At 42.4% G+C, this 26,505-nt stretch overlaps 2 protein-coding genes across 3 annotated transcripts; one reads left to right on the forward strand and one right to left on the reverse strand.

The window, feature by feature from the left end:
• Nucleotides 1–174: 174 nt before the first annotated feature.
• Nucleotides 175–3,651, reverse strand: mbd4 (methyl-CpG binding domain protein 4). The gene is made up of 8 exons (XM_069660668.1): nucleotides 3,546–3,651; nucleotides 3,127–3,444; nucleotides 2,289–3,028; nucleotides 1,393–1,458; nucleotides 1,113–1,247; nucleotides 884–1,033; nucleotides 588–691; nucleotides 175–486 (listed from the first exon to the last, which is right to left on the reverse strand). The coding sequence occupies exons 2-8, from the start codon at nucleotides 3,420–3,422 to the stop codon at nucleotides 412–414; spliced, it is 1,566 nt and encodes a 521-aa protein (XP_069516769.1). The 5' UTR covers nucleotides 3,423–3,444; nucleotides 3,546–3,651; the 3' UTR covers nucleotides 175–411.
• Nucleotides 3,652–3,778: 127 nt separating this feature from the next.
• Nucleotides 3,779–25,758, forward strand: ift122 (intraflagellar transport 122 homolog (Chlamydomonas)). Of its 2 annotated transcripts, XM_069659606.1 has the most exons (29): nucleotides 3,779–3,862; nucleotides 5,750–5,816; nucleotides 5,904–5,988; nucleotides 6,072–6,150; nucleotides 6,243–6,319; nucleotides 6,464–6,530; nucleotides 6,612–6,758; nucleotides 7,613–7,688; nucleotides 9,025–9,216; nucleotides 9,590–9,728; nucleotides 9,835–10,037; nucleotides 10,944–11,081; nucleotides 11,292–11,456; nucleotides 12,255–12,452; nucleotides 12,625–12,765; nucleotides 13,258–13,311; nucleotides 13,945–14,106; nucleotides 14,875–15,041; nucleotides 16,335–16,506; nucleotides 17,637–17,739; nucleotides 20,248–20,388; nucleotides 20,496–20,593; nucleotides 22,138–22,238; nucleotides 23,425–23,590; nucleotides 23,712–23,829; nucleotides 23,918–24,046; nucleotides 24,663–24,739; nucleotides 24,862–25,026; nucleotides 25,189–25,758. In XM_069659606.1, exons 1-29 carry the CDS (start codon nucleotides 3,819–3,821, stop codon nucleotides 25,273–25,275), a joined length of 3,558 nt encoding a protein of 1,185 aa, XP_069515707.1. In that variant the 5' UTR covers nucleotides 3,779–3,818; the 3' UTR covers nucleotides 25,276–25,758. The 2 variants fall into 2 exon arrangements, with proteins under 2 accessions (XP_069515707.1, XP_069515706.1); XM_069659605.1 differs by lacking the exons at nucleotides 3,779–3,862; nucleotides 5,750–5,816 and having other exon boundaries at nucleotides 5,909–5,988.
• The last annotated feature ends 747 nt before the right edge of the window (nucleotides 25,759–26,505 follow it).

Below are 26,505 nucleotides of genomic sequence, written 5' to 3' on the forward strand. Positions count from 1 at the left end.
GGTTACCCCCCCCCTGCCAAAAGAAAAGCTGCTGCGTATAGAGGAAGGTCATGCATCAGTGCATTCAAAAGGAAAGATTATAAGCCTGTGACAAGGACAAGCCAGATACAATCAGAAGATGTCTCCGGAAGGCACAAGAAAACCAGTCAGACTCATGGATAATGCACTCATGGATCATTTTAACCTTCAAACCAGTTAAAACATTTTATTACACACTGGGTAAAACTTTTATTTAAACAGAGGCTAACACTGATATCTTTGGAAGAGCACTGCATAATTTTAAAGCGATTCATGCTAAACATGCCAGTTCATCATAATACTATTTCCATTATGGTAACGCAGTATATTTTGTGATAAAACAGATTTTCTTGAATGAACAAATAATCCTTGCAGATCCTGATACTTTGCGTTTCATATTCCGAGTGTTTCGTGGTTCTCCCACAGCCAGGCGTGGTATTTGTTTAACATGTGGTCCTTAGGCGTCACCTATGATACAGAAATACCAATCAAGTATCAGATGTGTGATAAATGAACCTTTAATAAGTTATTCAATCAACTGGAAGTCAAAAAATTCAGATTACACCCACCTCTCTCCATTCTTCCACACAGAAGATCCTGTAGGAGTCGTTGCCATACTTCCCAATACCATGCAGCTCGATGGGGTAACGCCACTGTTTAGTTAAATATTCATCTAAACAGGAGAGAACAGATTGAGGTTTTTTGGCCTCTGATATTGCTTCATATTTTCTGACTAAAACCATACAAACTTATATTAACAACACAATTACCCTGTTATTAGATTGTAATTACAGTAGACAAACATACTGCATGTAAACAGAGGTGGATGCTGCAATCTTCACATACAGTGGACAAGCACATTTACCTGAGAAGCGGACGAGTATTTTGGCTCTCAGCTCATACAGGCCTAGTGGCCTAATAAGCTCAGACATGGGCTTCCAGTCGGCCTCCCGGGTCACCTGTGCCGACGGGTAACGCTCAAAGAACTGCCACAGCACTGGGATAGCCATCTTTCCTACAGGATTATATTATTACAAAAATATAGATACAATACTCTTCCAATGCAATGTGTCCCTGTGTATTTTGGATCTTACCACTGGTCTTGTTCAGAAAAATGGTGGCCACCAGCAGCTTCCAGGGGTCGTGAAAAAGGGTTTCCTGTACGAGGTTATAGGGAGAGCGAGGGGGGGTCCACTTTTTGAAGACCTTCCTCCTGGGTGGGCTAAGGCCTGAGTCGAGACAATGTAAATCTCTGCTTAGGCCACACACGGCTTTATTTCATACAGTAAATTCTGAGGAATACTTTATGTCCCACATAGGAATATACACAAGCTTCCTTGTATTCTTGTATTGAATTAATCATTTTAGTATTACCATCTCTGAGGGGGTTCCGGCGAAAATAAGGGCTGGTTTTCCGTTTGTCTTCCACGCTCTTGGACTCTAAGCAGACAAGAAATGATGTATGAAGTTATGTATACAAAAAAAAGAAGACCTTTCTTATGACACGTAAGAAAAATATTTTTTTAACCCACTACAACAGACCAGTTCCTGACACAGCTGCGAATAGGAAATATGGCTGGAAAGAGTATTTCTATTGGAAGAATGGACTTGATGCGACTAAAAAAGTATTGTACTTGTAACAAATCACAAGAGTGGCCTCCATCAAGTACCTAAAACCTGATCCATCTTCATACAATATATCTTATTAAAAACAATGAGAAAAAAAGTCACATTAATACTAAGGGTCCACAACCCTTGACGTCTAATGAGGTCTATGGGGCAGAGGCCCATAGAGAGCTTCCTGGAGGCTTGTTACCGGATCAAGGTTAGGTTTAGTGGGGGCTGAGGCTGGGCCCGGAGAACATGATGGATGGACTAAGGCTTTTGGGGCCTAAGTTGCATATGCACAAAGGCTCTACAAGCCTTAATGCATCCAGCTTATATTCTGTTGTATTTAACTTTTCTTCTCCCCCCCCCCTCTTCGTATGACATATCTGCATCCCCCTCATTCTTTTTCTTGTTTTAGCTCCTTCATTCTACGACTATATGTGGTTTCTTTGAATATTGTATTCTTTTCTAACAGCGAAAAAAAGCAGCTGGAAACTGGATAAAAATGAAATGTTAGAATGTGAATTTGCTTAAGAAATATTACTGCCTGTTTAAGATGCTGAAATCTAAATAAAATTAAAGATACGTTTAAAAGAAGTTCATAGCAAACATGAACTGCACACTTTACAAGCTCTTAGACAGGCGGTGTAGATCATACTTACTATTCTTGGAATCTCTCACTGGTGTGAAGCTCACACCAGCGATGTCAGGTAATAACACCTCCTCTTGCACGTCCTGGTGACAGTCAGCATCACCCTCCGCTTCAGGATTAGGCTTGTTGTCACCTTTGCTGTGAATCTGTATCTCCTCTCCTCCTCCTTCATCATCACCCTCGTTCTCGCTCTCAGTGGCAGGTTCAATATTCAGAGTCGGGACAGAAGGCTGCGAGTCTGTCTGATCGTCTTTGCGAACGCTGAAAGTGTTTTGTTGGTTAATGGAAGGAGCCAGGCTGAGCAGCTTCTCCCTCAGCTGACCCGCCCTCTGAGGGCTCCTCTGCAGTATGAAATCATCCTCTGTGGTTGAAGGTGCGGCTGGTATGCAACCCTTCACAATCTCATCGGTTGTGTCATTACATAAGGCAACCTCCTTTTGTACAATGTCAGTTTTAATATGGTTAGTATCTTCTGTACTCTTTACTTTTTCTTCTTTAGTGCTTCTAACAAGACAAGAAGCTCTTTTAGATTTACTTGGAGGTTCATCCAGTGTTGCATCCTGTGTTTTCTCCTGCTGTCCATCTGCATGCTTTGTCTTTCTTCTCCTGTGTTTCACTTTGGAGGGAATTATGACATCATCGCCTTTTGATGCAGAGAATTCAAAAAGGCTTATGTCTATGTTACCTTCTCCATTTTTTAGGAGGAAAGCACTCAGGGATGCTTTTGACCGGAACTTTAATCCTTGGGGACTTAAACAACAAAAAGACCCATTAGACACTGATCTAACTAAATCTACAATACACTTAGTCATGATGTGAGGTATGATTACAAGAAAACACTGATTTACCTTGTTATGTAGACATCCAGTTTCCCGGCTGTCTTGCCTGCTTTCCTCTGCCTCACCTCTCTGATCCAGCCAGAGGGCATTGTGGAAGTGTGGCACGAATCCTCCCTGTCCTTGCAAGAGTGGTTATTTTTATCTCCACTGGTCTCTAGCACAATGTCACAACTCGAAGGATGCATTTTCAGTGTGTTTTTGAGCCCAGTTGAGACAGTTGTGGATGCAGAGGAGTCATTACTGAGGCTGACTGTCTTCTGCTCATTGTCCAGCAGCTGACTTTTTACTCCCACATCAGCAGCCATTCTTGGTCTGGTACATATTTACCTAGGACATACAACAACATAAACAGTACACAAATTACACCACATTATATATCATGGATGTTACCGTACAACGGTACAAAAATTGTAATATAATAGACATACATGTATACTGTTCAAACTCGTTCCTTCATTCCAGTCCTTCAAAACAAATCTGATGTCTGTACTCTTCCTTCCCGGTTACTCTGATGTAAACACCGGAGTCACAAGTTTCGGCACACACTCGCTCGTCTTGCATGCAGGAAGTGGAGAACAGCTTCGAGTCTGCGCAGTAAGGACGAATCATGAAAACGGAGCTTAGTATGAAAAAACGGCTGAAAGCAGCAACAACCTGTTGATAAGAAACCCACCCGTCCTAACTGCTTTTTAAAGGTGGAAATGAGAGCCGTCCTAGCCTGGAAAGAAACTATTCGTGAACAATGGTGAGTGTATAGATGCTTATGTTTACACTGTCAACCCAGGCCCGGTGCTGGGATGTAACGCTAGCTGGTTAGCAACGGCGGTTGCTATGTAAACTAGTGTTAGCCAGCTAGCTACGTTAGCTAGCATAGCACCACGTCAACTTGGTAATTGTTTGTAAATGACAGAGATACTTAAGGTGGTGAATATTTCCTGTATCTACCACGTCATGCAGAATTTCTGCCCTGTTAATATTAATCACGTAAGCTTTCTTATGTTGCACGGTATAATGTTAGGTCGCAGCTAACGGTAATGTTAAGCTAGCTGTCGCTTGGTTGCAGCTGCACATCATTTGTTATCAATGACATATTTTTATCTAAGAAGCTACTAAGATGTTTACCTATACCTTTGTTATTTCGATGTTTAATCACCATTCATAACTTTATTTGCTTAATAAATTATCTCTGCTTTATATAATCTTTTATATTTATTTTAACATTTAAATATTGATAGGGATGCAACTAGGCTAACCAATAATTTATTAATCAATTCATAATTTAATTAAAAAAATAATTTAACAAATGCTTGTTTTTAGAGCTTTTAGCTTCTTGACTTGAAGTGTACAGAAAAAATCAACCAAGTATATATAATGTGTTATACTTTACTTTACTTTTGTAGGCTACTGTTTTACCAAGGTGATTAATTGGTGTGAATGCCAAAGGCATTTTTCAAGCATTTTCAAGACTTCATAACTCATTCATACATTCAATTAGAAACTCCATTCCACTTTTATTTATATTTATAATATATAAATAACATAAATGTATATATAATATTTTTTTTAATATTTTAAACTTGTAGACTTTTATATCATTCATAGTTTTTTTCACAGTCACCTTTCAAAGTTCAAAAAGTTGCAGTGAAATGTTCAAAATCAGTGTGCAGGAAGACAAATTCAGAGGGGAGAGGCTGTTGAAAAATAACTTGGACACCTTCTAAACAAATTGCAACTGGGCCCACAAGTTTCATTCCACATACATCATTCTGGCACCAAATCGGAGGTATTCTTGTGCTGCTTCTTGACCAGCACAAGCACCAAACTTGACCAACTGCCCCATCTGCTCTAATGTTAAACATTTCTGGAGAACTCCAAATGTGACCACTTTTGTATTTCACTGCCCTGGCTGCATTTTTGGCAGTACAGACATGAAATTTGCCTCACTGCTTTATCAGAGTTGTGGTGCTCTGATTCGATTTGTGTGATGAGCATTTACAGTCTTGACATAATGACAAAAGTTTGAGATGGTGTTTTCAGCTGAAATCTAATTTAAAATCAACTGCCCAGCCAGGAGTCAATTAGCTGTTACTTAGTTACCATCACCGGGGCAACAGTTGATTTCAGTTGGAGGTCAGTGAAATTCAGTTGGAGGTCAGTTGACACATACACACACACACACAGGAAAGACATTTTCACACTTCCTCAAGCATTTTTCAAGGCTGGTCTTCCTTTTTCAACTCCTCCATCATCTTGGTCACCTCCTCAGTCAACATCTTACATTCAACACACAGTGATTCAGTCAGTGTCAGCTTCTTTCAACCTCTTTCATACATTACTTATATTCATTCAACTTTCAAGCACAGCATTAGCAGTTCAGCATTAGCAGTTTAGCGTCAGCGATTTAGCAGACAGCATTCACACAGCAATTTCTTTGGAAATTGCATTTTCTAGTTTTTTGTTATTTTTCTGCCTGTTATTTAGAGTCTGAAAGTGTTTTACTTACAGCTGTAAATGAAATCCTTACATTTGAGTCTTATCTTAATAAATGACTTACATAAAAAACAGATCATTACAATATCTACGTACTAGTAGCCTTATTGACTTGTCATTTCACCATTATTCTTCTTTGCAGTGTTTATGACCTTGCCTTTAAGCCAGATGGCAGCCAACTTATTATTGCTGCAGGGCTTCGTGTCCTGGTAAGGCTCTCCTGTTTACTTTGGCCAAGGCTCAAATCTAAAGAGTACATGTGTTATTATGATATTTAACGTCTTTGTTTTTTGCAGGTTTATGACACAGCAGATGGAAATATTATCCAGCCTTTAAAAGGTCACAAAGACATAGTGTACTGTGTGGCCTATGCAAAAGATGGTAAGCAGCTGGTGTACCATTTGTACACTACATTTGTCTGTACCAGTCCTTGTTGTTTTCCTACTAACTACTGCATTCTGCAGGGAAAAGGTTTGCCTCGGGGTCAGCAGACAAAAGCATCATCATCTGGACGTCTAAACTAGAGGGTATTTTAAAGTACACGTAAGTGTCACTGTAACTCTCCACTTTAGTATTAGAGCATTCACAATGGTGTTTAATCCTCTGACCCTTTTTATTCATGTGTTTATCTGTAGTCACAATGACTCTATCCAGTGCGTTGCCTACAACCCTGTCACTCACCAACTGGCCTCCTGCTCTTCTGGTGACTTCGGTGAGTACACCATGAGTTTGAGTCTGTATAGACTTTATAGTCTTTTAGATAATATTATGAAACTTATATAGATTCATATTTTTAAAAAAGAGATTGATCCTATGGGAACTGGACGACCTCCATTGACATGCTTTACATTCTCAGGTCTGTGGTCCCCAGAGCAAAAATCTGTAAACAAGCATAAAGTGAGCAGCAAAATAACATGTTGTGGGTAAGTAAAATGTTTTTGCTTTAACTATCTGCAAAACTAGAAAACATCAATGTAACAAAATAATGTTTCATATGATTAAAGATGGACAAATGATGGCCAGTACCTTGCCCTTGGGATGATGAATGGAGTGGTGAGCATTCGGAACAAGAACGGAGAGGAGAAGGTGAAGATTGAGCGTCCAGGTGGATCCTCCTCTCCTATCTGGTCCATCGCATGGAACCCCTCCAAGTGAGTCTTTCTGAATTATTGCTGTATGAAATTAAAGGAAGAAGTAGAAAGGTGAGATATCTTCACCAATTCATTCAAGTGTATGCATCTTAAGCACTGTCCATACATGTTGTAGCATTTTAAGTAATGATTTGATAATGAGAGTTCATTTCTTTTTAGTTAAATAGCCTGTATATGGCCAGCAGGGGGCAGTGGTCATCCAGTGAGAGTTGGAACAGTTTCTGTGAGAAAGAGGATTATGAGGACATGGAGAAGCTGTCTCCCCTGTTTGATGCCCCCTACAGCCAAAGCGAGGGGCTCAGCTCCAACCCCATCTCAGGACTACTGAACAGGTTATGTGAGAGAAAGGGACAGACAGAAAGATGACATTTTGCTGGAGGAAGGGTAAGGAGGGCAGTGATGAGAAACAATGATAAGATGCACCAGATACAGTTTTATTGAGTTGCTTCATGGATTCTGATTGCTCATGTAAGGGAGGTCGGAGCATGTGGTCATCCAGGAAATCGTGTCTCTTGAGCTGTCGAGGATTCATGTCCCGCTCATGGACACTTCAATAGGATGAATTCTTCTCAGCACAGGGCTTTGATGGGTAGATACATAGATTTACTGCATACGACAATAAGAAACATTAATACAGTCGTCTGTCCTGACACACAATTTATTGTGTCGAGGAGTAAAACAAAGTAAAGCTAAGAGCTTTCTATTGATGAAAAGTCTTGACCATGTTTCCCAGAGTTGAAGGGTAATCTCTCAGCTTTAATTTACAATGTCATCATTACCTGGACAACCAAAGCAGCTGCAGTGTGTTTACAGGAGTACTTACGTCTAAAATCATTTTTGTCGTGTTTTCACAGAGATGAGCACAACGACATTCTGGCCGTGGCAGACTGGGGTCAGAAGCTGTCCTTCTATCAGCTTAGTGGAAAGCAGGTGAATAAAGCACATGTCTATAGAAAGATCCTGAATCTTTAATAACCATACAGTATGCCTGAATACAACCAACAAGGTGACTTGGCATTGTACATACACATACATGTACATATGTACAACAGCACTGCCATAGATTCTGCTTTTATGAAGTTTAGTTTTTGTTAACATTTTTTGGTGAGAGTCAGAAGGAAATTCAATGATGTTTATTACTGAGGTCGTAGTTGAAGGTGTTGTTGTACTGAACTAAATTATATATTTTTTGTCCTCCCTATTTACATACATGAGGGGGCCAGAGTATTAGAAAGACCTCTGAATATAATGCAGCTCAGTGCAGCTTCACCACCAATTATGACCTTGACGCTGAAATATCATTGAATTAACACCTCTATGACAGCTTACGAAAAAGCCTGTACATTACAGGCAACATTAAAGCAAATCTAATGGCTGAGCTGGTGTAGTGGATTACATTAGATTTTTCAGGTGTACCTAATGAAGTGGCAGGTGAGTGTGTATTCTGAGGAGTGCTTTTGCAATATGTTCCAATAAAACAAACTTGTCTGCAGCTTTAAACTTTTTCAAAGGGCATTTAGGTGACTAAACAAAGGCTGTCTCATTAACTTGCGTTGTAAATACCAGAGTATTAATAGCATTTTGAAACACTGTCAGCTCGCTGCACTGTATGTGATATGAATTTCTATAGCAATAAACACAAGAACACTTGACTCAGTCTGCCTGCCCAAAATGTATGTTATTGCAAACACTTTAGTGAGCTTAGGACCTGTGTTCCCTGTTGTAATCAGTCTGTCAGGGTCTATTGAAACCATACCAGAACATTGGATGTGATCCCGCAATGCTTTAATGGCCCCCTCACCGTCCCTCCTTCCTCCGAAATTCCCTTTGGGCAACACCGTAATTATGGACAAATATGCACTGTTCATTACTCTGCCGTTATGCCTTAGGCTCATATATTGTCATTGGCCTATTTATCTCTTACAGTGAACATTCAGTTTTGATTACAACACCAGGGATTGTTTGCAGTAAAGGAAAATAATTTTTGTGTGGCAGCTGAATGAGGAGAAACAGATGCTTAGAGTTGGGGAGCTAATATGGTGTTGTGCAAATGGACTTTGAACTTTTATACAATAGAGGCCATTTAAATCAGAAAAAGACTTTCTTTTCATCAAACACTCAAAGGAATAGTTGAATGTGCTTTGGACTTTGATGTGTTTAAGCTCCAGACAGTGGGACGTATTGGCCAAGGCCTCTGGGCAATAAATATGAGAAATGCTCTTTTTATTCTCGGTTTAATGTCCTTTTCTCTCTTTGTCTCTCTCAGATTGGAAAAGACAGGACTCTCACCTATGACCCTTGTTGCGTCAGCTATTTCTCCAAGGGGGAGTATATAGTCATGGGTGGCTCTGATAAACAGGCCTCCCTCTACACTAAAGATGGGGTGCGGCTGGGAACCATTGGAGAGCAGAATGCCTGGGTGTGGACGTGCCGGGTTAAGCCTGATTCTAACTTTGTGGTGGGTCCCACAACTTGTGAAGACAATTTTCCATCGATGCTATCCCTACTGTTAAATAATAGTGTGTTTGTGAGAGTAAGAGTAGAGGTAGGGAAATGCAAAACACTGATAAAGACTGCCATTTCCCTCATATGATAGCATGGCGCCTCTGTAGCTACACAGATACACAAGCCATTTTTATTTTACAACACCTTAGCAGCTCTTCCTTCACCATATTGAACTGAAAGTGATGATGCATACATGGGAGAATAGGTTGCTGGCAGATTCTTGGTTGCACAGTGTAAATGCTTTAACAACAGGAACATTTTCCCACTCTCACAGTCTTTTCTTAGAAGTGTTAATAGGATGTGCTACGTTGTTATCTCTTATCTAGGTGCTGGGCTGCCAGGATGGGACCATTGCCTGCTACCAACTTATCTTCAGTACAGTTCACGGCCTCTACAAGGATCGCTATGCTTACAGAGACAGCATGACTGATGTCATTGTCCAGCACCTCATTACTGAACAAAAAGGTGCGCCTTTGTTTCAGTAACAGGCTGTTAGGTTTACAATAGAGGACCTATTGTGATGCAAATCTAAATACGTAAGTGAACTTTCCTAACACTGTTCTTTTTGTAGTGAGGATCAAGTGTCGCGAGCTGGTAAAAAAGATTGCCATCTACAGAAACCGTCTTGCCATCCAGCTGCCCGAGAAGATCCTAATCTACGAGCTCTATTCAGACGACTCCTCAGACATGCACTATCGCATCAAGGAGAAAATTGGCAGGAAGTTTGAATGCAACTTGCTGGTGGTCTGCTCGCAGCATATCATCCTTTGTCAGGTCAGAAGAGAGGGCGTAGGAAACATTTAAATTTGCTTTCTTGAAATGTTTTGCTGGCTTGTTCCAGAGCCACAGCCTGTTCGTATTTTCAGTCTTCCACATGAGTCAGTTTTCCTTCAGTTATTCATCTCAGACTATATTCTACTGACCTGAAATAACACTCTTTGTTCTTTAAATAACACTTATACACAATTGACAGATTTGCGCAAGATGCTGCAGAGACATTTGAATATTATTAACATGATAGAAGCAGAATGAATCAGTGTTTAGCTGCTCAATTGTAGTCCAAACAGCCCAGAGAAAAAAAGATAATATCCTGGAATTGCTGGTTTCCCAGATGTTTCTGCCTTGCTTGCAAAAGGCTCCAGCTGTGCATGTGCTCTGCAGGCTGTGCTTCTCAACCCACCTCAAGCTGGATAAAGAGAGACAGTTGAATGAAGGGGAAGGACCACAGTCTGTTGAACCAGTGGGTGTCCCTTGGGGTTCCTCTCTGCTTCTTGTCTGCGTGTGTGTGTTTGACAGAGGATGGGAGGGAGGAGGAGCAGCCATAACACAGAGGTTATTTCCCTTTAAATCTGTCTGTGTGTGACAGAGGGGCTTCAGATCTCTCTCTCGGAGGCGTGCTCGTGTTTCATGCCTCAGACAGCTCTTAGACTGTATAAATGGGCTGTGATCGTATGGGCTGTATATATCTGTGTCAAATCAAATCATTGTTTATCTTTATGGCGTTGCTTTCCGACATTAAGCCACACTCTGCAGTGTTTGAAGGAGCAATGTGCTGAGATTTGTTAGACATTTTACGAACATGAGATAAACAGACTGTGAAATAATAAAAACAGGATAATTTGGTCTTACTCTGAAAAAGTCTTATATGTAATTTTAGTCCCACTTTTCCCCACTCTGCAGGAGAAAAGGCTCCAGTGCATGTCCTTCACCAGTGTGAGGGAGAAAGAATGGGTGATGGAGTCTCTAATTCGCTACATCAAAGTGATTGGTGGTCCGCCGGGCAGAGAGGGCCTGCTGGTTGGGTTGAAGAATGGAGCTGTGAGTATTGTGAGAAAGCACATTCGTACATTAAGTCACCTGAGAAACTCGCTCACGCTCACAGGCAAAGAATGGTCCAAGAATTCAAACATGAAGGAAGCTATTTTTGTAGAAGACTGCATGTATTTGTGACTACAACTTTTTTGCAACTGCATTTAACTGAACATTAGTACTGACGCTGTATCCTGATTATGCTTTTTTGTGATGTAGATCCTGAAGATATTTGTCGACAACCCGTTTCCCATCACGCTGCTGAAGCTTTCAACCTCAGTGCGCTGCCTGGACATGAGCGCCTCCCGCAATAAGCTGGCTGTGGTGGATGAGCACAACACCCTCCTGGTGTACGACATAAACAGTAAAGAGCTGCTTTTTCAGGTCAGCAGGCAGTGGAGAGGGTGAAGGGTATGATGGAGGATTTTTAAAGTTGTAACCTCGAAGATCTCAGTTTCTTTCTCTTTGGCGGCACCTATGGTGATAAACGGTAATTGCGGGAGCACAATTTCCCAGATATCCAGACAGTGTCGCATGTGTGACGTCCACGGTCGGCTCCGGTTGTAACTTTTGATCTTCCTCGCTGATGGTCGCTTTCCTTTTTAGACTGTTTGCTTCATCTGAGCGTCGAATTTGTTCCTTTTTCTTTGGATTTTCACTTATTTTTGAAGTTGTATCTGTAGTCATCGATCTTTTCTTTGTTTGTTCAGCCATAGTAGATTACTGTTTACTCGCAGCACTTGCAGAGACGGGGAAAGCAGCCGCTTAGCTCCGCCTACCCTCTGTGGCAGACCAACCACTGCTGGCTGATGGAAAACGCGTCACTAACTGGGCGCCGCTTGTGATTTTTTTTCGCACCAGACACCCAGTCTGTAACACTGCAAATGCAAAGGCTTTCATTAGTGGGCCATAGGCTCAATCACCATTGTGTTACCTCATTTGACGATAGATTTAGTGACTTAACAGACATTTATTTTAATGAAAATCTTCGAGATTATCACTTTAAAGATGCTTATATACGGTTGTACAAGTAAATAGAAACATGCAAGTATGAATAATAATTTGCATTAGGTACATGTTGCACTCATGTCATCCTGCCTGGTCGGTGTTCCTCAGTAACCTTTAAACCTCATCTCCCCGCTCCCCCCCTTTACCTGCCTGCTCTTTTTTGCTTCTCTGTAGGAGCCTAATGCTAACAGCGTTGCCTGGAACACCCAGTGTGAGGACATGCTGTGCTTCTCAGGCAACGGCTACCTGAACATCAAGGCGAGCAACTTTCCTGTACATCAGCAGAAGATGCAAGGCTTTATGGTCGGCTACAATGGCTCTAAGATCTTCTGTCTGCACGTCTATTCCATGTCTGCAGTGGAGGTGCCTCAGGTACGTTGTTAGCCTGTCCTTGTCTGGAGGCAGTTATGGTGCTCCCTGTGGTTATACTCCTAAAATGAAGAATTGCTTGCTTGGACTGCTTTTCTATTATTTATTGCCTCAAGTAAGTGTTGAATGTTAGGTTTGTAATAATTTTTCATGGTGGTCTTGTTGCTCTGTTCAGTCAGCTCCCATGTACCAGTACCTGGAGAGGAAGATGTTTAAGGAGGCCTATCAGATCGCCTGTCTGGGCGTGACAGACAGTGACTGGAGGGATTTAGCCACAGAGGCCCTGGAGGGACTTGACTTTGACACTGCCAAGAAGGCCAGTCACACACTACTCACTAACATTGTTTTAAAGGGGGGGTATTATGCTAATTTCAAGCTTCATATTTCACCTGTTGAGTAGCTTAGCATAATTTACAGTTGCTGCACTTTGTGATGTCACAGAGTGCAGCATGTAGAAAAAGCTGTCTGAAACCTGGCATTCACAGCAGCCTGCAGACTGAGCTGAGAAGCCTGGGGATTACTCCAACATACTTTTACATACAGATTTGAAACTTCACCCACGTTTAGTCTGGACACCCAACATTGTAAAATTACATTTATGTCTTAAAATTTGAAACAGCATAATACTCCCACCTTTGCTTTTACCTTAGCTTATCATAGGCTTACAGCATGTACACGAACCAGGTAGCCAAACACAAACACGAGCAACGTTCAAATTAAAATCTTTGAGTGCAGGACTACAAATGAAACCAGAAAAAATCAGCGAGATCATGCTTTTAAATTATTTCATGTCATTTCTCATCTTCAGGCCTTCATCAGAATCAGGGACCTGCGCTATCTGGAGCTCATCAACAGCATCGAGGTAATACTTCGTCTCCAGAATGAGGGAGAAAAAATCCAAGTGAAGCCAAGTCCAATTTTTCTTCCAGCTAATATCTGCCTCAACCAGAGCTGACATCTTCAATGTTAAACACAGCTTGGGGGGAGACTGAGCCAATTGTAATTATTAACATCATCATACATTTAATTGCTAGGCTTTTCCTTGGGCTACACCTAAAACAGTCCAGCAAGGGAGGAACCTGTGTCATGACCTTCTGGGCTGGTATTCACACACACATCAAGCTGATATATAGACACAATGAAGCGCACATAAATTCCCTGACAGTATGAATGCAGAGCAGAGAGAAGTTCTTTTTTTACCTTGGCTAGTGACAGGAGAAAAGTCTGCTGCTCTTTCTTTGAAAAGAAGAATGTGTGCTCTTTGATATGAAGCTATTTTCATTCTAGGCTGTATAAATAGTGTTCTCTAATTTCATTGTGACTTATGGTATAAGAGTTTAGTTTGGGTTCAAAAGTGAGACAGCCAGCGAGCCAATAGTTCTGAGTGTTTTCTGGGTTGTATGAATCAGTGTGTGTAAGGACACACGTCCCTAACTGTTGCATGCGAGTGTTTATCTCCACACCCATGCCAGTGTTCGTGTTGACTGATTTGCAGGAGAGGAAGAAGCGGGGTGAGAACGACAATGAGCTGTTCCTGGCAGACGTCTTTGCCTACCAGGGGAAATTCCACGAGGCAGCCAAGCTGTACAAACGCACCGGCCACGAATCAAGAGCCCTGAGCATGTACACTGACCTGCGCATGTTCGAGTACGCCAAGGTGATTCAATCCTCGATTGACAAAAAAAAACACAAACATGTACAACATAACTTTGTATCAATGCAGACAGAACAACCTGCATGTTTTAGGGGTGGAGAACATGTGTTTTTCTTCATCATGTGCAGTTATGCCAAGTTGGGGCCCTGCACTGTGTAACGGCCCCCCTTTACCGTCTGTCTTTCATCTCCTCATATATCACTTGAATCTCCACATACATCATCTGATCAGTGCACACACACACACACACACACTGTGCTTTTACATGCACAACAGCAGGGTAACCTACACACATAGTTGAACAGTTGGAAATGGAGCACACACGGAGAGAAATGAGGTGAGCGTCTGCCTTTACATGAATACTTTGATGAGGAGGTCAGCTGGAGTTGAGGCAAATTCATGCTTTATCATGTTTACATGTGAGGGGACACTTTGATCATCAGCATGACATTCACAATGCTGGAGCAGATCACAGCCATGACTTGCTCATGTATATTTGTGTGTGTGTATCAGATTGTATGTGTGTTTGATTTGCTTCTGTATATTTATTTGGCTGCGTGGCCATCTGGTCCCACAGGCTGTTTGTTTTAGGTAGGATGGACACTGGAGGGAAAGGCCGTCTAACTGCCTGGTGTTTGTGTGACTCTCTTCCTCCTGTGTCGGCCTTGACCTACATGGTTATGGCTGTCTGAACTTGACTTCTCTCCTTCCTTTCACAAAAAATTGCTACTGGTATTTTTGCAATTTTGTAACTCTGAGTCTTTGTTCCAGGAGTTTGTAGGAGCGACAGACCCTAAGAGCACTCGGATCCTGATGACCAAGCAGGCAGACTGGGCTAAGAGCAGCAAGGAGCCCCGGGCTGCAGCGGAGATGTACCTGTCAGCAGGAGAACATCTCAAAGCCATCGACATTATAGGCGAACACGGCTGGGCAGACATGTAGGTGTCTATCACTTGATAAAACCCTGTGGATCTTAAGAAACCTTAGAAACACTGTCATTCCTTTTTAACCTCATCTACACTGTGTGCATCATGTTCTCAAATCTATGTCATCAATTCCCTCCGTCCCTGAATGTAGTAAATATGCACATTTTCTAGTTTGTAACTGAACAAAAGACATTTAAGTGGTTAGAAATGTTCACACACTGCACTCTCTGTCTAAGATGTCTCAATTTGACTGTCAGTGGTGCAGTTCTCCTGCTTTGATGTCCTAGATTTCCAGACAGTAATTGAACACTACACAATACTACAACATAAGTGGAATGACAAAATTTAGTTTTTACTTCAAGTAGTGGAGTGAAGCTGGCTTTGGACAGAGGCAGGGGAAAATACAAAGATCCAGATTCAAATCATGAACCTCAGGACTGATACAGATACACAGTCAGCCAACTAACCCACGATGCTCTTATCATTGCAGGCTCCTAATGTGATGCGTTTTTAAGCCCCCCTCCAGTCAAAATATGTTGTTAGTTCTAGGGATAGACCGATATGGTTTTTTCAGGGCCGATACCGATACCGATTATTAGTAGTCAAGGAGGCCGATAACCGATATTTGGAGCCGATATTCATTTGCAGTAAAAGTGAAAATATTGGCGTCAAAATTTTTAATAATACAAACTCCAACACTTAACTTTGTTTAAATGCCTTTAAGCATATGTTTATTAAACAAACAAACAAAAAGCGCAGGGAGTTCCCAGGGTCAGCAGCATCTCTTATAAAGTTAACTGAAAAATTTAAATAAATAAATAAATAACTTCCTGAAGTTTTATAAAGTAAATAAAACAAAGTTAAATAAAATTTGCAAAGAAATTAACTCTTATCGGCCGAATATCGGCATTTTCACCCTCACTGTACAGATGTATGTGTATGTGTTTTTTTGTTTATTTTCAGCATTCAACTAGTTAACTAGTGCTATTTATTTATATATATCTGTATATACAGTACATACAAAATGTTTCACTCAGAGGAGCAGTATATAAAGATACATGGCGTGTAAGCGTGTTGTAAAAAACAGACTGATAAGCCAGAACTCCCCACTGACTCCATCTGACCTACTGTGTTCAGCAGGACAGTGTTCAGTTGTGCCCCAGGTAGGTCAGCACAACAAGCACTGCAGCCGAACAGAGTCAGGGATCTTTTACCAGAATCTGATTTAACTAGTGAGTAGAGCTCGACACAACGGTGCCTCACGTTCAGGTTTATCCGCGCTCACTCCTCTCTCCGCTCATACAGGCTGATCGACATCGCTCGGAAGTTGGACAAGGCTGAACGGGAACCCCTGGCAAAGTGTGCGCACTACTTTGAGAAGCTGAAGCACCATGGCTATGCCTCAGAGACTTATTCCAAGATGGGCAACTTGCAGGCTCTTCTGCAGCTGCATGTGGAAACCCGGCACTGGGAAGAGGTCTGACACACTTACGCACACGGGAGGCACACCTGCTCCACTCATCATGGCTTGTGTATATATATATAGTATCCTGAGACAAACACATACATTTAATGTGAGCCACGTAGGACCGTGCTAAAAAAAAAACTGCTGCAGTACTCAGAAACCCATATTACAAATCATTTGAAGTTCATGGCTTATTTAGTTTCTGCTGATCTCCAGAAAAGTGTACTCTATTTGCCGAAGTTACCACAGCTAAATGCAAACAATAAGACAATACATCTGCCTTATGTCCTTATTCACTGAAACTTAAACCACACACACACTCCAGAGCTAATCACCCGGCTTTGGATTTCTCTGAATCCATGCCCACATGATGATTAGAGAGTGAGAAGCACAAAGCACCGAAAGAGCATCAGCTTAAAACTGTATTCTGCTTCAAATCACATTCCTCCATCAGGGCGGATCATGCTGCACAGACAAGAAGAAAATATGGCATTTCTTTAATCCAGCTGCATTCTGTAATCGAGTTAAAGGCGTAACAGAGATGCATATTGCAGATTTTAATACTGAAACAGAAGAGCCAAAAACAGCACATGAAATAAAGATCACATGGTTTTGCCGTTTTGTCTAAAGGAAGTCATCCTTGATATTTATTTGATCCTCAGAGAGGAATAAAGACAGAGCAGAGGGAGGGCGGCAGAGATGAGTGAACTATTGGATTTTATGTCCTTCACTGGGGGAGGTGGACACCGAGACAGGACACAGCTCAGAGTTACAGAGGGGAGACATATGGATGCCATTCTCCCCGCCAAGTATTACTTTGAATGACTTTGGGCTCACAGGCTGAGGACACACACATTCTCTTTCTCTGTTTTACTGTACGGTGTGTGTTTCTTGGCTCAGGTTGTTGCTACAGGACATTTAGATTAATCAGTCGCCTGACAGGCAAATGTGTGTCCACAGGGCACTACAACGGCCCTTTATATCCTGTCAATCAAACAGCATAAGAGCTGCAGTTTAAGTTCTAATTGAGTGTGAAATCAACTTAGCTCATACACTTGTCTTTGTTCTCAGCTTATTAATAATGTTGTAACAATGTTTTGACAGGAAATAACGTGTGTTTCTTTGAATTTCCCATTTTTCAGGCCTTCTCGCTGGTGGAGAAGCACCCCCAGTTCAAAAACAACGTCTTTGTGCCTTACGCCCAGTGGCTGGCTGAGAACGACCGATTCGAGGAGGCACAAAAAGGTGAGTTTGCATCACCGCTCGGGCTACATATTCTTATTCAAGTGTATGTGTCCAGGATTATTTCAGTAAGCATTAAACTCCACAGCCGCAGCCAGTGTTTACATATGGTAGTGATAAAGCCCGGCCAGCTCTGGACGCGGACGTTTTTTCACTACCTCCTTAAGATGCTCTGTATCCACTGTAAAACATGATCCTCTTTGCTGGAGCGGAGCAGTGCAGAGCCGGGCTGCCTGTTCACTGAGTGACATGCATGCATGCCTCTAATCACCAGTACTACAAGCGGCTCTGATGATGATTACCAACTGTAACCATAGTTATAATCAGCTCATAGATTTATAATTATGATCTCAGCAGGCATATTTCCTCGTCTACATAATCTTCCTCTGCCTGTCTCGACACGGGATACATGACTGAACAGGCCTGATTGTATTGGAGCTTGCTTATGGTCATGCATTTTGCTGATTGTGTGTATTTTAGTCAGGCGCTGACGCAGTATTGTGTTACTAGTTATTGTAATGGAGCCACTGATTCTAGTTTGTCACCTGTGCTCTGCACTGGTTCTTCTCTATGACAGCCTTTAAATGGTTAACACTAGATGTTGTTGGCTACGATGTTGTAGCTCCCAGGGCTGCAGACCCACAATGTCTAGTAGGTCTGCAGCATTTCACCACCAAAAGGCCTTTTTACTATTTTTGTCTTGTTGTTTTGTATAGTTAGAACATCTTCTTGCCATTAAACCTTTCAAAACTGGGTCCCTCCAAACGTTTTTTAAAGTTTGATAAAGGAAATTCTCTTCTTTAAGAGGGCCTTATCTTCAATTTTAGAAAGATAGCCTCTAAAATGGGCCGTTCAGAATAGCTGCAGGTTTCTACGTAGAACCTTGCTTCCACTGAAATCGACCAATCGTCATTCACCTCAGGCTGCCTTCTTGCTCTAGCTTGTAGTCGAGTCGTTGTCAAGATTTCAGCTTACCATTCCCATACCTTTGGCTCGTACATATTGGCCAAATAACAGATCCTAGATCAGCCATGTTTTCTACAACTTTGGAGTGACAGTGCAGTGCGGTCGCTCCCTCACGTGGGATCACACATGTGGTGGAGGGGCTACGCGGTCAATCCAAATACAGTCGGCCAATCGCGGCTAAAGTCTGACCTTTGAATGGCAAAACGGCTTGTTCGTTTCAGGAGGAAGGAGAGGCTCGGAAAAATAATTCACTTAATATATGTATACAATTTTAAAAACGAAACAAACTTTACAACGTGATTCAAAAACATATTAGAATAACAGAAAATTGATTGCATAGCTAAAATATGTCCCCTCTAAATGGAAAACAAGCAATAAAGTTTTACAAAATTGCACCAATATCATGTAATACTTTTGATTGGCCTGATTTCTTCTATACACAGAGGAAAAACATGTTCGCTGCTGAGATTATATTTGTCCTAAACAGATCTTTTTATCATTCTAGCGCAGACTTTAGTGCTATTTGTTATTTAAAGCTCCCATGAGGAACTTTCTGTTTGTGTTGATTGTGGCGCCCCCTGTGGACAAAGCCATACCTCTCATCTCTTTGCTGATTTTGTCCTGTACATGCTTAAGTGGCGTGCAGTTAATCGCTTCGTCTGACACCTACCCCCCTTCCGGCAGTTGCAGGCATTAAAAATAACTATATAGAAATAAGTCTTGTTGCTGATTGTCTGGTTTGCTTCTGTAGGTCATATAGAGGTGGTTTCATAACCAGCGAAAAACTCCTCACAGGAGCTTTAAGGACCGAAAAATCTGAACCACTGCTGCACTCTGTATATTTGTCAGCTTGTGTTTCTATAAGGGGAAAGAAGTGTGTGCTCCTTCCTAGCTTTAACCACTAGCAGCTGAATGTATCCAGTTAGGTAGACTGATAAATATTTACCTCTAATATGTCCTGACCCCTGCTGTGGTTGCAGGGAAAGGGTCGCTGATGAGGTCGACTCCCTGAAGCTGCTTCTAATTAGGCCTCTGATAGGAACATGAAGAATAGTGCTCAGGCTTATTAAGGCTGTAAAGTTTAAGTGCTTTGGTGTTTCATATTCAGAAGCATTCTCCCTGTTTGAAAAGACATATGTTAGTTATTACTGTTTTTTTCCCTTTTAGGTTATAATTTATCCTGGTGTTTATTCAGTGTTTGTGGATATACCTGTGTGAATCGCTGACTGCAACTTTTTGGAGTTACATAAAATGCACTTATATCAGAAAACACCAACAACACATGATGTCTTTTGTCAAGCTGCTCTCTCAGGACATAAGAGGCACCGCTGCTAAACAGCTGAAACAAAGAGCACTTTCTATTTAAACTTACAACCAAATTAAAAGAAGGAAAAACACCACAACAACAACTTAAAATAAATAAAGACGTATATTTTGGATTGCCACTTCAAATCCAGCATTGCCTTTCGACTCAACAGTTTTTCAAGGACAAATAATAACGATCCATCCCTCACGCCTTTCTTTCTTTCTTTTTTCACTCTTTAGCATTTCACAAGGCAGGGCGACAAAACGAAGCTGTGAAAGTCCTGGAGCAGCTTACCCACAATGCAGTAGTCGAGAACAGGTTCAATGATGCGGGGTACTATTATTGGATGCTGTCTATGCAGTGCCTGGACATCGCTAGAGGTGAGACTTTCTCTGCACCTAAAGGAAGCAAAGGAAGAAAAAAAAAGGCGTTTTTTTTTTTTTCTCAGCTTGTGTTACATTTTTGTTTCTGTGTTTGTCTGAATCAGAAAGTGAAGACCAGAGGGACGAAATGCTGAAGAAGTTTGAGAGCTTTCAGCATCTTGCTGAGCTCTACCATGTCTACCGCTCCATTCAGCGCTACACGGTGAGAACGTGCTACTTTCGTCAACCCTAATCTTCATAGCCAGACCAGACAAAAGTGGGAGGAGGCCTTAGAAATCGCCAGGCCAGCCATAGATTGGCTGTCAGTGTGAAAGCTCTGGAAACATAACCCAGTGTGTGGTTAGGTTTCTGTTTGGGCAGAAACATATTCCTGTTCCTGTTTTAGGTGTACTGACAGCCCCTCTGCGTGTCTGCCCACTTTGTAATCAACTTTTGTACTCACATTTCTTTGGACTGCTGTGAGTTTGACAAGAAGGAGGTCTGGCTCTGCAAGATTATGTCAGTTCAAAAAAAGAGTCAGGGTAAAGGAGAAATTGTGATATGCAGAGAGGTAAAGTGACAAAAAGAGAGGTCAGGGTGTTAATTTAAAGGGCCAGTTCGCCTATTTTCAACCTCAGTCCCATCATGCTATTATGGGGAGCTAATGCTATCCGCTTCCCCAATGGGCCCTGGAAAACCTCGGCCAGACTACGTAAAACGCGTCATCTGGCGGAGGCCAGGGAGCTCGCTAAACTACACTTCCTCAATCTAGGACGCCCACCTCCGATGTCATGTCTCGTTCAAAATCGTCAGGTTTCAAATGTAGACTGCAGACCTGAAGATTTTCCCGATCCACTGGTATATTCTCGTCACATTTCGGATTCTGTACTGTTCTGACCCATTGCCTGCAGAGATCGATTTCCTTGACTGATAAACGGTAGTATTTCAGTCCAGCGTCTTTCGCTTGGCCGTTCCTTTCAGAGGGGCGCAATGCATGCTGGGTGTTGTAGGAATGTAAAATGGGCTGTTTGTACAACTTTCTCCACAGCTATGGCGCATATTTCAAATATTGCTTCTATCAATTACAGAGAACACCAGCTTTGACTGACAGTGGCTAATTGCTCTTTAAAGTTAGAGACGACTGAATGCTAACTTAATCTGCTTTAACTTCTAAGAAACCAGCAGTTTTATGTTCTTAAAACAAGACATTTCAGATGCATTTCACAGCTGCTCATATTGATAGATAAGCACTTCATGCATCGTCAGAATGATCCACTTCTTGAAAGCTCTCTGACCTTATTCACCATGGTAACCAGCTGCTTGATTGATCATGATGACTACCTAATCAGTGGTCTTCTCCAAGCCCCCCGCCCTAACTTACTTACACACGAGTAATTCCTGGTTATGAGCACTACATGGGTGACCTGGCCTGTGTCAGCGTGCTCGGTTTGTTGTTTCAGCTCTCGGCTCAGCTCTGGTCTCACCCTGCAGAAGTGAGGCATCTCTGTGATCCAGACCAGAGCAGGAAACCTTCATATCTCACTTTAACTCCCCCTGGTCAAGAACTATAGATTTGAACTATCAACTTCTTGGATAAAGTGCTGTTAGTGATTGCTTTAGCAAATACTTCTTTCCCCTTCAGGGCACAGCGAGGGTTTGGCTGCCTGTTTGGCAGGTTAAAATGAAACAAATTGAGTGATATTGGGCTATCAGAGATTTCTCTCATTCTATAATCCCTTTACATTCCCTCTCTCATTTCTTCTTCAGGACGAGCCCTTCAGTTCCCACATGCCAGAGACGCTCTTCAACATCTGCAGGTTCCTCCTGAGCAACCTCACCAAGAACATACCACCAGGCATTTCTAAAGTGTATCCTTCCATCGAGAAAAAGTAGACCTACCGTAGCGGCAGACATCAAGCAAATATATTTAGAATCAAGTATTGTGGGGCCTGTCCTCTTTGGAAAACTCTCAAGAACAGACATGCCAATCGGAAATCAAAACTGGCAGAGACGGTGATGATAAAGTGGAAGCAGGATAGAAATAGAGGGAAAACGGAAGAGATGGCGCCACTGCGGAAAGCGTGCTGCTGCTGAGAGAAGGAAAAGGGGTGATGATGAGAAGGAGGAGACGATGTCAGGAAGAGCCGCATTCTCCATTATCTAAACAAAGGCTTTGATTACTGAACTCTGCACATAGTTAAACATACATAAACACACTAAACAATGTGCTTTAATTTGAAAAAAACACACACACACACACACAAATCCACCCACACCAGCAGCCGCACTGACAAATCCATGCGGTCGCACACAGAGGAGGCAGAGCACGAGGAAGGAAAGCCCGGCCTTTGAGGAGGAAATGAGGCTGAGCCGCTGGATTCCTCCGTGGCCCGACTGAGGTGTTCCAAAAACTTTGAACTTAGATTTATAGACTCAGACCGGCTGCGTGAGACTCGGTTTGAACAATTAAACACATTGTCACAGAAAGGCTGCACTAAACAAGTCGCACAATAGGAGGACGTGCATTTATCAACAGTCCCAGCAGTGGAACAGAACTGGGTGTGTGGGAGGAGCTGGAGAGGAGCTGAGTGGAGAGGAGTGGTGTTAACTTTTAGGTGATGGAGGAGTGCCAGCATAGAGCTGTTGCAGCTGCAGCTCATTGACCTGTCACTGCCACTCTCAGAGCTGCTCTCTTAACAATCTGTCTCCATATAAATACAAATAAGCAACAATTTCCTCCACTCGAACACAAAACCAGGCACACAGCCCTGCGTGAGCACACACACACACAGCCGCCCACAAACAGACATACCAAGGTATTATTTTCAAGGCATGTAGCCAATGTTGCTGGCTCAGCCCTGCTGTTGTTGTACTCATTAAGATAAATGAAGCAATACATTATTATGCCTATTTATAAATGCAAACCACTGTACATTTTTTCCACATAAAGATAACTCATTCTTCATATGACAACTAAAAATCAACATCCCACTGTAACTATTTTTGAAAGCGAACTCTTTCTCCCACATTAGTTTTCCTTGACCTGATAATTAGTAACACCTTGTACGCGTTGGCAAAGCAGAGTCGAAAACTGGGCGCGTATAAGCTTGCCAGGTATTCCTACGAGAAGCTCCAGGAGCTGCACATCCCCTCCCGCTTCCAGGAGTCCATAGAGCTGGGCAGCCTCACCATCCGCTCCAAACCGTTTCACGACAGCGAGGTGTGTTGGTATTTTTAACTCCATAAAATTGTTTATAACCTCTCTCTGAATACTAGAGGAGTTATCCCTGCGTGCTCTGTTCTTGATTGTATATTTTCCCACTCTCATATTTCTCCTGCAGGATCTGATTGAGGGCATGATGTGCTACCGCTGCTCCACTAACAACCCCCTGCTGCACAACCAGGGGAGCGTGTGCATCAACTGCAGGCAGCCTTTCATCTACTCAGCTTCATCATACGGTCAGTGACTCAAAAAAGATTGTGTGCATTATTTTACCCAGAGAGGGCTCTATTTGTGTTTTTAATGTAGCGTATCTCTTGTGTGCAGAGGTGTTGCCTCTGGTGCAGTTCTACCTCGAGAAGGGCATCAGTGATGAAGAGGCTGTGTCTCTGATTGACCTAGAAGTTCCTCATACAGATGAAAGGGATGCACGCTGGAATGAAATGGACAACGGTGGTATCCTTTAGTCATCCGTGCTAAGTCACCGCACATGTACACACAAAAAACGCAGACAGAAACAGATGATTCACATGCTTTTTATGAATTATTAACTCCTCACTCTGCTGGCCCTTAGAGTCTGAATCCCTGCCTGAACACACTGCACTTCAAAATGAAGCCCATGACTCCCCTCCGCCCTGTGACAGTTCTAAGAAGCTGTTTAGTCTGCATTGGCCTCGATTCTGTGCTGGTGGGTAAGCTGTCAGAGCTAAGTCATCTTAGCTCTTGAGCTAATAGGGTTAGCAAGGCTCTCCTGTCTCATCTTAATGACACTAACCCTCCGCGAGCCGTAGCCACAGCCCTGGTGTAGGGATTAACCTGCATTAGCCGGCAGACACTCACTCAAGGGCACCGAGGTCTGCTCTGTTCCTCAACAGCCATCGTGTGACTGACAGGCACGACTGATTGGCGTTTTGAACGCTCTCACTTTTAGATTAGTCTCAGAGGGATAATTTTAGAAGGGCTTTCCCAATCTTGAAAATGTGTTATTAAAAAGAAAACATCCATAACAAGCACAATATGATGTTTAAAATGTGTGGAATATGTTGCTTTGTTCTTAATTAACACCAATCAGAGCTGCAGGCTATGAGGATGGATGATGGTTTGGATGATGCAGAGGAAGATCCATTTACAGCCAAAATGAGCTTTGAGGTAAGAAAAGGACAGAGGAGATGAGGCGATTAATATTCCACCTATTGGGCAAACCAGCTGGAGAGGGGAAAGGATGGGGTCCATAATGGAAAGTGGATGTGTTCATGTGTGTGTCCAAACAGCAGGGGGGTTCGAACTTTGTCCCGGTCAAGGTGAGTCGCTCGGTGCTGCGCTCCATGAGCAGAAGGGACGTGCTGATCAAACGCTGGCCCAGGCCGCTCAAATGGGAATACTTCCGCTCCCTGCTGCCCGATGTGAGCATCACCATGTGCCCCACCTGCTTCAAGGTACAGCATTTATAAGACGCACAGCTCGTATATCCCACAGTCAAAGCTTTTCTCTTTCTTCCTTCATTTGTCTGTTTTATTAACACTTGTTTTCTGCCATGTTGCTCGTCTTCTGTTTATTCTTGTCTGTTCTAACGTTCCTATCTCTGTATTCCATTGTAGATGTTTCACAGTGAGGATTATGAGCTTCTGGTGCTCCAGCACAACTGCTGCCCGTACTGTCGCAGACCCATCGATGAACCAAACTGATCCACTTAAAACGACATTTACATTTTTGAACCCTCACGCAAACTTTTGTCGTCCTTTTTCCTTTTACTTTAATTGTCACTATGATGTACATAAACATGTGTTTCTTGTCAAAGTAAGAGCAGCCCTTCGTCCTCTGAGGAGGAGACCGTCAAGTAATAGCTGTAGTGTTTGTGTGTGGGTCATTAGAGAGTGGCTGATGGTGCACTCTGCGTACAATCAACCCAATTGGATTATTAGGATCAGATTACCTTTGGCTGTCTCTGATTACATCATTACTTTGAATGGACCATTGGTGTAGAGTGTAAAAACAATGCTGTAATAACATATTTATTTAAAAAGACTATTTTAATCTATTTTTTTGTGTAGAGAAAGTTATGATTCATCAGTTACACCTGCCAACAAGTGCATTCCACATAAGTTACACTGTGTTTTTATACCACTAAAGGACATTTCATGTGTTGTTTAGTCATGAGAATGTATTTTTTCTAGCCTTTTCAATAAAATATTTTGGTATTTGTAATGACAGTGGCTTTCTTTAATGATGTTACAAAAGCAACTTGAGTTATATCAACTTCTTCCTCTTGCAGATTGAAGTTTGTGTCCGTGAAGGAGAGAGCTGGAGGGAGAGTGCAAGCTGTGAGCGGTATGCCCCACTGATTCTGATTACACTTAAAGCTATGAGTCGAGCTCTGCATTATGCAGTGGTTAGGGATTAAGCTTTCACGGATGCAAATAAGTTGGATTGCTCGAGAAATTTCATTTGTGATTCAAACCGTTAAGAGTGGACAAACTACAAATAGGCTGCTTCCCCTCTCTGCTCTCCCTCCCACTCTCAGCTCGTTCTAATGATGCATTGATGCACACGACGCCGTAAAGATAGGGTTCTGATAGCCGTGGCTGTAACCCCTCACCTTGAGAATGCGTAACATACTGCATAGCTATTTTTGGCGTTTTCTTCTGTGATGCGTTATGTGTGTGCGCGTGAATGCGTGCGAGAGGGGGAGACGCGAGTGTCTTAATTCCATCTCTGCTAACACTTTGCTCCATGCACGTCCCTAATCCGGGCGGCCTGTTAAAAAGGTGCTGCTCCACTTCAGGGGGCTGCAGAGCACATCTTACTACCACAAGATCCCTCCAGACGTCCTTTCTATCCTATTTGCACCCCAGCTGCACGACAAGACTCCCTCACTGTGTTTTATTCTGGGAAGAGGCACAGAAAGCAGAGAAAAG

Source organism: Semicossyphus pulcher, unplaced genomic scaffold, assembly GCF_022749685.1.
Source record: "Semicossyphus pulcher isolate SPU_LCO1_2020_fin unplaced genomic scaffold, fSemPul1.0.p SCAF_13, whole genome shotgun sequence".
Lineage (NCBI taxonomy): Eukaryota > Metazoa > Chordata > Actinopteri > Labriformes > Labridae > Semicossyphus > Semicossyphus pulcher.

Bases quoted from the DNA above. Each gene is read 5' to 3' on its own strand.
- mbd4 (XM_069660668.1), bottom strand. From the start codon at position 3,422: ATGGCTGCTGATGTGGGAGTAAAAAGTCAGCTGCTGGACAATGAGCAG. The intron at 1,248-1,392 runs GTAATACTAAAA...GTCTCGACTCAG, and splicing joins CCGGAACCCCCTCAGAGATG to GCCTTAGCCCACCCAGGAGG. The intron at 487-587 runs GTGGGTGTAATC...TCTGTATCATAG, and splicing joins GTGTGGAAGAATGGAGAGAG to GTGACGCCTAAGGACCACAT.
- ift122 (XM_069659606.1), top strand. From the start codon at position 3,819: ATGAGAGCCGTCCTAGCCTGGAAAGAAACTATTCGTGAACAATG. The intron at 5,817-5,903 runs GTAAGGCTCTCC...TGTTTTTTGCAG, and splicing joins CTGCAGGGCTTCGTGTCCTG to GTTTATGACACAGCAGATGG. The intron at 6,151-6,242 runs GTAAGTGTCACT...GTTTATCTGTAG, and splicing joins GAGGGTATTTTAAAGTACAC to TCACAATGACTCTATCCAGT.